The sequence below is a fragment of the Tauraco erythrolophus genome, chromosome 5 (genome assembly GCF_009769465.1).
Source record: "Tauraco erythrolophus isolate bTauEry1 chromosome 5, bTauEry1.pri, whole genome shotgun sequence".
NCBI lineage: Eukaryota > Metazoa > Chordata > Aves > Musophagiformes > Musophagidae > Tauraco > Tauraco erythrolophus.
In genome coordinates this window covers 82,264,376-82,274,216 of record NC_141469.1, presented here as the reverse complement: position 1 = coordinate 82,274,216, position 9,841 = coordinate 82,264,376, and the positions used below count along the sequence as shown (strand labels likewise).

At 47.6% G+C, this 9,841-nt stretch overlaps 1 protein-coding gene across 1 annotated transcript; it reads right to left on the bottom strand.

The window, feature by feature from the left end:
• Positions 1 to 3,198: 3,198 nt before the first annotated feature.
• On the bottom strand, positions 3,199 to 4,215 carry LOC147528768 (uncharacterized). The gene has a single exon (XM_086612297.1). The coding sequence runs from the start codon at positions 4,213 to 4,215 to the stop codon at positions 3,199 to 3,201; it is 1,017 nt and encodes a 338-aa protein (XP_086468423.1).
• Positions 4,216 to 9,841: the final 5,626 nt, after the last annotated feature.

The following is a 9,841-nucleotide window of genomic DNA, read 5'->3' as shown; positions in this document are numbered from 1 at the left end:
ATAAAAGAAAAAGGCTGCCTTCCAAATAAAAAGTGACAAGGCTTTCCCAGGATCACACACGAATCCCTATGGCTGAACCCTGGCCCCTCTCTCAACACCGCTCTTCCCCAAAACTTCCCTAGACTGCGAGTATACCCTCTAATCCCATGACAGTCCTCAATCATGTAGCAAGGGGGGAAAGTAAAGAAAATGACTGGCTGTGTAAGCCAGAGAGAATTTCGACCACTACAGTGAAACAAGTTTTTACTTTGTTTCCAGCCAAATGGGGATCACAATCGGTTTTAATTCCGGTTTAGACTTAAGCTAATCAGTCCCAAGACACATCTAGAATTAAAAAATTCTGTTTTTAACAAGAGAATTGTTGACTGTCAAGAGAATGGAAATGTAGATAATATACGTTTTGACAAATTTTTAAAAGGTGTATTTTGAAGAAAGTATGATCACCATTAATCAGTTAAAATAATTAACTCCGTCTCTAGAAAAGTACACAACAGAATATGCAGCATATGCAAATATAATTTTTCTGTCTTGCTACCTTCATTTGCATTAAAACTGTCCCCTTGGGTGTGATTTCTAAAGTAATACTTCAGGTAGCTTTTACTTACCCGCACAACCCACTCCAGTAGGATTCAGCTGGAAGTCTGGAGAGCAATTACACTCCTGTCTTCCAGGAGTATTTACACAAAGACCATTAACACAGTTAATGGGATCGGCACGTTCATCGAAATCTAAAAGAGGAAGGTTACATTTATAAATCTGCTCACTAGACAGAAAAGAATAGTGATTCAACTTTTAAAGAAAAACCGGGCAAGACAATTTCAAATGAAAGTGAATTTCAGCTGAAACTGAACAAAAGAACTACTAGTAATTCATCGAACGTTTAGGAAAAACGTTTGTACATCTGCCTATTGAAGAAGTCATTCTTTTTGTTCCATTCTTAAATCAACTCCAAAGCATGCCATCCTACACATTGCTTGTTTAGTGAGGAAAAATAGACTCTCATTGTTGTAAGAGAATAAAACGCATGTTTTGTGAACTCACCTTGAAATGATCTTGGTGCGATTACAGGAAAAAGCTAAGTCTTGACATATCTCTGAACAGAAGAGACACATCTGTACAGCTTCCCCCAGTTCAATCTAGTTCACAGCCATCGTCACAGGTCCAATGAAACACTCCTGGGAGATTATTGCAGGTGCCAAACACATGTATGTTCTGGAAGGAGCATTAATCAATATCTGAAGGAATCTATTAAGAACAGAAAGTTTCATATCGTTACCATATTAATATTACAATAGTGTGTTGTACTACTAAAAGCAAATGAAGACATATGAAAGTTAAAAAAAAAGATTAAAAAAACAACGCTGAGTAATCACTTTCAGTTTTGCATAGAATGCTTTAGCTAGGAATTTGTGAGGCATTCTCCATTGAGCTGCTGGTTACTTGTTACCTGTTTCGCTTCTTTGTACAAACGGATGGGAAGGGGTAACTTTTGAGGGGGAGAGAGAGATAAACTTTTAAGGGAAAATGACATTTAAGACAAATGCCTAATACCCAACAGTCCTGAGTAAATTTAAACTGGAAATTAAAGGAAGGTTTCTAAGTACCTTGGAGTACAGCCATGGAATGATGTCCAAATCAGGACATGAACATAACTTGTGTTCAGATGAAGCTTTATAGGGGTATGGAAAAGAGTGTATCATTGAGAAGCTAACGTACTGACATCTCAAGGGACTTCTGAAGAAAATGGATGAATTACTTGTATGACAATTATTGTACTAAATCCAGGCTTTGGATTTTGTCCCTTGATTGCAGGAATCAGCAAAGTGGTCACATTATCATAGTACAAATTAATATGTCAACTTTAAAAATAAAGAAAAAAAGATAACCTCTGTTAAGTATTCAGCAGCACAACTTAATCTATGGAATGTTTTCAGACCTCTGTCAGAATCACAGTAATATACCAATACACTAGGTGTTTTTCCAAAACTCTTCCATTTATTTTACAGAGCATCGTTGTGGACCAGTTGAAAAACCAACTTAAAAAGCTTTGGAGCCTCAGCTAAGAAGAGTCTTTAAGGTGCAGTTCTCTTATACTAAACGAAAAACAAGACATGAGCACACAACAGGGAATAGAAACTACATCGGACTAGAAAGATAACACTTCCTGTTACATTTCGGATCATCTGGTACAATCTACAGGCAGCAAAAGTTCTGTTTTGAAGCTCGCCGTACAGTTTAATTGACAGGAAAAGATCCCAATGTTTATCTGATGGAGGCAGAGAGGCAGAGAAGACAACTGGAGAAAAGTATAATGCAAGCAAACAAAGGAATGAGTCTAATCCGACTTCAGATTAACCTGGAGGGGACGCTGTTTTGTGTAAACAAAAAGGAATCGCCTCTAAAAGAGATGCAAACATTACGATTTAGCTGAGCTTATAAATGGTGCTTTTTCCAGCATCTGGATGATAAGTAAATAAATAGTTTCTTACCAACTTTTTTATTTTCTCTCTTGATTGGTGTCCTGGATTCAGTTCGATCCTTTCTCCCTCTATGTGTCAGTCATGGGAAGGCTGCACAAGGAATCTGGATACAGTCATTTGAATCAAGCAGATGTTCTCTTGGAGCTCCACACTCGTAGTGTTTCCCTGGTGAGTGCACACCTCAACACACAGCTGAAGACTCCGTTCTGTCTCCTGGATGTCCCAGGTCTGCTTCCCAGCTCCAGAACTTGGGCTCCAGTTCTTTGGCTCCCCAGCTCCAGAACTTCGGCTCCAGTTCTTCGGCTCCCCAGCTCCAGAACTTGGTGTTCCCCTGCTTGAAGTTCTTGGTGCTCCTGCCTTGGCAGGGTACGGCCCTAGGGGGATGCAGAGCGCAGCACCGAGTTGTGACTCTGTGCAGGAGGAGGGATTTGTGCGCTGGCAGTGTAGGATGGTAGGAGAGCAGAGCCCCGGGACGGGAAGGGGGGCAGAGGGTGCGGTGAGGAGGAGGCCAGGCCTGGGGTGATGAGTGGTGGGGCACGGGCTGGGCCTGGAGACCCCCTGGCTGGAAACATCTGCCCCGGGAGCAGCTGCAGGTGCTTTCAGGAGATGTGGCTTCCCTGATGGATCTTGAGCACCGAGAGCCTTGATATGGATTTGTGGGGCCAGCACGTGCCCCAGCTGCTGGTCCGGTCTGCTGTGGCAGCTCTTGGGGCTGGTTTTAGTGTGGCCGACGAGGTGGCCTCTTAGGGGGCTGGGAGGAGTCCTGGCAGCTGCCGGCTCTCCTCTTTGGGGCTCGCCGGGATGCCCCAGGGGAGCGGTCCCTGCCTGAGCTGCGAATGGAGGGACCTGCCACAGCCTCCACTGGATCTTCCTGCCGCTCTTCCTGCTCCCCACGGGTGGGAACGGGGGCGTTGGGGGCGCTGCCGGGACCCCCTCGAAGAGCAGCGGTGGCGGTGCTGCTGCGCTCCTCCTCGTCGGCTGCGGCCATGCTGCTGGAGGGGGCTGGACCGCGGGCAGGAGAGCCCCTTCGGGAGGTGGCGGGACGAGGGGCAGCCGCGGGGATGGCTTCCCGCTCCTGGGCAGCAGGAGCATCCTCCAGCCCCAGCAGGCGGTGGGCCTCCGCGCTGCAGCGCTGCACAGCGGCATCGATGAGCTGGTGCACGAATGCCGCCGCGCGGTCCTGGAGGCTCACCTGCAGCAGCCGCACCAGCACCTCCTCATGCAGCCCGAAGAGGCCCAGCACAGCCATGATGAGGTCTTCCATCACGGCTGCTGTCGAAGGCTCCGCAGCAAATACCAGCCCCAGCTGCTCGTGCAGCCAGGGCTGGAAGCGTTGGAGCAGAGCCGGGTGGTCATCAAAAAGAGATGTCCACGTGTGCGGCTGGAGGCCACCCGGCAGAGCCCTGGGCCCCGACTCCTCCACCAGCGGCTGGGCTTCTGCAGGGCGAGGGGGGCTGCCAGGGGCTGGGTGCCCGAGTGCTCCTGCTGCCCGGCGGCGGCCGGCTGACGCCGACCCTGCTGATGGTCTGACGACAACCTCCTCAAAGTCATCATCTGCCTGCACCAAGTGCACGATGGATTGCACTCTCCTCTTGCAGAGGGGGCACTGGGGCTTACTCTGAGCCCACCGCAGGATGCACTGGTAACAGAAGCGGTGGAGGCATGGCACCACAGAGGCAGTGTCCTCAAAGCTGTCCAGGCACACTGGACAGCGGTCCTCCACCTCTGCGGCCATGATCTCCACGCTCCCTGCGGTGGGCTGGAGGGAGCTGGGGCTGGTGAATTGCTCCCTCTCACTGGCGCTGCAGCAGCGGGTGTCACTCTGGAAGAAGAAGAGAGGCCACAATTGTTGGCTGGCCTGGGGAGGGGTGGAAGAAATGCCCAGGTCCCTCCAGAAGGAAACCCTCCCAGCTCCCACCCCAGGTCCAGGTGTCCCCGCACAGCTCACCTCTGCTGCTGCGAGCGCGCCTCCTGGGTGCCCCGGCTGCCTGCAGCTGGCAGGGCCGGGGAAAAGCCTTTGATCGCTTGGCGTTTGGAATGGAGAGTTGCACGAAGCAACTCCCCAACAAGGACACAACCACCACTGCTCGCTCAGCACTCCAGCCTCGCAAGGTGCTCAGCTGGAATGCAGGTGCCAACCAGCTGAGTGGGACTGGATGCCAGGCGATGGGTGCCTGGTTCTAGTCGCTAGGTGACAGCGGAACCCATCGGAACCCGACTCTGGCCAGGGCACTCATCTCCAGGCACATGATGAAGAGGGTGCACTTGTTAACAACTCAGGCCTCCCTGCGAGGCTGCAGGACAAAGTCCCACAGACTGTCCCCACACTCCAGCACTGCTGGTCAGCCCTCTGGGCTCCCCTGCTTCCTCCCACGGGCAGCCTCAGGCAGCACTGGGCTCACTCTGGCAGGTCTTCTCCTGTCTTCCAGCCCTAGACAGAAAGCACAAGGCTGATCCCCTCTGCTCAACATCCATCAGGCTTCATCCGGGCAATATGGATCCCAGAGACAGGTTGCCAAACCTGAGGGGCTCAGGAGAGGCAAGGAGAATCGGTGGGGCTTCGGTTCGTCCAGCATGGAGTGGAGAAGGTGTCGGGGCACCTCACAGCACACTTGGTTCCCATGGGGAAGGCATCAAGGAGATGGGGACAGGCTCTTCCCAGCACTGGAAGGTTAGAAGTTGAGAGACACAGACAACTCCTGAGACTAGAGAGGTTCAGACTGGAGATAAGAACCAAAATCAAAATATTTCTGAGGACTGTGAAGCACAGGAGTGGGTTGTCCAGAGAGGAGATGGGATCCCTGAGCCTGCAGACCAGCTTCCAAGACCTGCGCAGCCACGACCCAGAGCATCCAGGACTATATTCATTGACCATATATCTATATGGATATATAGATATATGTCTATCCTCATTGTTCATCATGTAACATCCTCTGCCCTGAGCCACTGGTTGAACCAGAGACCTCCTCAGTCTTCTCCTAGGAGGAGTGGTTCAGAGGTTTGGTTATTGGTATGACCAAGTATGAAATGGAACACCTGAGCATGGTGCCTCAGGACTGGCAGAAAAAAGGCTGTGAGAACGGCAGGTGTTGATGACACTCGCACTCACACTTCATCCAGATCACATCTATGTGCAGCTTCTCAGGACACTCAGGCAGGGACAATCCTGGAGATGTGAAGACGCCTCCAAAGGTTGTGTGTCTTGTCCTCTGTCTCACCTCTGAAAATTTTGCCCAGACTAGGTGGCAATACACATTTAGCTGCTTGCAAAGAGGTGGATATGACAGCATGCACGTGAATGGCCATAAACAATTTTAGTTGGAAATAAAAATCTTCCTCCCCTCCTTGCTTGGAGCTTTGCAGCCTTACTAAGATTTGCTGATACCGTTTGCAGCAGAGGTTTCGGGCTGGACAGACTCTGCCTACAGAGCAGGGGTGCCACACGATCGAAACAATAAAAGGATAAGATTATTTGTCATATTGCTTGGCCCTTCTCCTTTCTTACATGGGAGAGGCCAAAGAAGGACCAGATAATTTCCATGACCACTCTTTTTTCCTCCCATCGGACCCTAATAATCAAAGCAAACCATCTCCAACAAGCAATGCGTTCTTGCCAAAATCAGAGGAATGCCTCAGGAAGGAATGCTGCATGAAAGCAGAGCAGCTCAGAAAAGGTGATACACAGAAGGGAAGGTCTGAGGTCATGGTGGCTTTGGTGGCCCTGCGAGCTGAGAGGAAAAGGGACACAAGCCTCCTGAGTGTTTTTTTGCCCCCTCCTTAATTCACTGAAACCCCTCTGAAGTACTGTTGTCATTGGAACTGGGCTTAGAATTTGTTCCCAGAGGAGTTAGCAACTCATTTCCCATTCCTTCTCAATCCTTCAGTTCTCTACCTGGAAGCACAGGTTTCTCTGCAAGGAGTGGGCTTCCATCCTAAGTCACTGCTGCTTGAGCGTGCCTTGTGGGGCAGCTCCTGAAACCAGAGAGGAACAGTATTAAAAAGCAACACTTGGTCGCTCAGCATTTCCCCTGATGCCACGTTGAGGACAGACAGTTTTTCATGGCACAGTGTAAACATACAGAAGAAAACACAACAGAGATGTAAAAGGCAAATTAATTCTTTATCTTGATAGTCTTGATAGATTTGATAGTCTTGATAGACTCCTAAATGACCGTGCCATTTCCTGAGGCTGTGCTTTTTCCCCATATTGGAAGGGATGCTCCTCCACAATCCCTCTGAGAGGACTAACTCGCCTCAGTCCCCAAAAGGCCTCAAAGGGCAAGACTGCTTCCGTTCAGCAGGAAACAAGGCTCATCTGTGGTGAGCTCCATATTCCACTAACTCTTGCATTTTGAAGCTGGCAAAGGGATTTCAATCCATTTAGTTGACAGCATGTCTGGTATTTTCTGTGGATATATATATCCATGGTATACTTGTTATTTTCCATGGAGTAATGTTAATAATGGGCTATGTTAGGAGATATCCCAACGAAGCTCAGCTCTGATTCAAGAGCAGCTATCTAAGATCATCTCCCTGCCCTTGATCGGTGTAACAGTAGTACACATTGTAAGGATTTCACTTCGTTTTAGGCATACTGAAATCAAAGGCTTCGAACACTGTGCATTATGTGTCCAAGAATTCAATGGATGGTTCGGAAAAGTGTTTTTCTACAAAGTTCAGAGGCCTGTTGAGAAACTGTCGAGTTTGGCCTTAAAATACTATAGTTGTTTTTTTGTTTGTTTTGATTTGTCTTCTCTAAGCTCTTCATACCAATCGATAAATTTAGGGAAGACATTTTAAGCTGAATCTTGATTCTTAACTATCAGTTTTCGATCTCTCAGCTGACAAACGTCACATCTTCTCAGGTTTTTGTATGTCATTTTTGGTTGATGACTTAAAAATCCTGGAAGAGAAAATATCCCTTGTTTTACATCAAATTCAATTCCTTTAGATAAACATCTTAGAAATGCCATACATTATTAGCTTTGTACATGGCTGGGAGATAATTTGGAAAAATGTTCGTTGATCCAGAAATAGACAACTTGTGGCCATTTAAAAAAATATTTTTTCTAAAACCTCTTTTAAAAAAGAAGTTTGATTGACTGTGTTATCCAGGTTAGTTTCTTTTGAATTGATCTGTGTCCCAGTGCATTGTTCCTCAGTAAACTAGTTTACTTTTGTTCATAAACAATAGACACTTGATGAAATAATAAGCCTTTGGGAGTAACAAAGGGAAGAAGCACATACACTTCCACATCAGCCTTACCGCTCCCTTTGGAGCATTATTACAACCGTGTAACAAGACCGAATATCGGATTTTACTTGGGAAATGCTGACAGGGGCTGTAATTATTGTGGTAGCAATGGCACCATTATGACCTGTCCTCATCAACACTTGTATAAAGACATGCAGGCAATCAAAGTTGATGCCAGGAGCGATGCATATGAGCTGGTAAATTCTAAAGTAATACCTTTTTTAACCCTCTCCTCCCAACTGGGAATGACTGCATGAGTTTACGTGAGCATTGAGGATGGAAATTGTAAGTATTGTTTTCACTGTAAAGAAAACAGTAAGAGACAGGAACATGCATGGAAATTATAGAGGGCACCAATTCAAAACGGATGCCAGAAAGCGTGATTTGTACCGAAATAATAAATGTTGAGCAATTCAGCACATAAGGCTGATGGTATCAACAAACCTAAGTTTCTAGTAGAAACAATTAGATTACACACTTGGTATGCTGGGATATGTGACTATCTACTAAAATGCAGGTTCTGAGGGAAGGCATTTTATTTTGTTTTGGTTTGTTTATAACTTCTGCTTCCCTTTCTTCCACACGTTCTTGGGAACTTCATGATAGGTTTTTAGACTAGATGGAAGTGTGGGCTATAGAATAGATGATTGGTTTGTTCAGTTAATGTTGTAAAGTAGAAAAAAAAGTTGTTATAGTGTAAGATGTTCAAATCATAGTGTTTAAAGTTATTTGCTACATTTTAGGTTCACCTTTCCATGAACGGTTAAGAATTCTTCCTTTGAGTTGAGCATACTAAGCCCAACACTGAAACAGGACACATAGTGCTTGTCATATGGCAAGTTCTATTTGCTATCTACTCTCTACTGAAGTGGTATTTTTCATCATGGGTGGTGTTCCTCCAGCTGAGCATGGCAAGTTGTGTTGTTCCAACCCTCTGGAATTGACTAAGTGAAAAATTCTCAGGATTTGTTCTGAGAGCTGGATTTTTCTAATGTCTTGTATATAAAAAGGGTAATGCATAATGAGATTGGTCAGTTTAATGACAAATTTTGTATTAACAGGTAATGAAGGTGATAAATTCTCCTAAAGATCGTTTCATTAGTCTTGCAGCAAGTTTTAATGCTGCAGCTGTTGAAGCCTCTGTGAGCGTCCAGCTTGAGGAAGGAAACAGGTGTCACATGGTTATGGGTGAAATTCTCACCTCCTGAAATCCCACAGAGTTTTGCTGAGTCAGGTTCTAGCCAACCACTCTGGAAAATTCCCCAGTGACCTTTACGCCAGGGATAAGAGATCTCTTGTGTACATTTTCGGAAAAGTGCTGTCACTCAAAAGTGAGGGGCAGACAGTGAACTTCCTCCCGCCTCGCTTTCTCTCCTTTCTTCTGGTGACTTCCCTTCCAAGTGGCCACCCATGTGCCCACCTTAGCAGGCAAAGAGCCTTTCTCTTTCTCCAGGTAAAGTTTCTTTTCGACGTGGAGTCTGGTGCGCAGTCTGATGTAAGAGCTTCATCAGTCTCCAACCACCAGGTTACTGAGAAAATCAAAGTCATGGTACACGTGAACGATTCAGTTAAACAACTTGATGCTGTTTGAAACGCTCCTCACTTTCTTTGGAAACATACAGAGGGTGCCGAGGTGGGAGTGCCGCGGAGGCAGTCAGCCCACTGTGACATCACCGTAAGGTGGAGGGTGATGTCATCTGGACAGGGGACTGTGACGTCACCGAGCAATGGACTGTAACCTGGCATCCCTCGCTGCCCACCCCGGGGCGCCGGCAGAGCGTGGCCCAGTCTGGCTCGTGCCTGGCCTCCTGGCAGACGTGCCTGTGAGGTCTGGAGCGTGGAGCGAGGCTTCCCCTGGTGCTGGCTGGTGCTCTGGGGGCTGCTGTCTGCAGCTCTCCGTGCCCATTCCAGAGCCATCCTCTGTGTTTCCCGGCTCTGCCTGGTTCAGGCAGCCGGGCACCGCAGTGCGAGCTTGCAAGAGAGCAGGTGAGCTGTGCGGGGCAGCGTCCCCCTGGGATGGCCGTGGGGCTTGGGGAGATGGGAGGGTGTAATTTTCAAAGGACCTCGGCGTTTCTTTCTCCCCTTCCCTCCCCATGCCGGCAAGTGA

Excerpts from the sequence above, each read along its gene's own strand:
- LOC147528768 (XM_086612297.1), bottom strand. The coding sequence starts at position 4,215 with ATGGCCGCAGAGGTGGAGGACCGCTGTCCAGTGTGCCTGGACAGCTTT.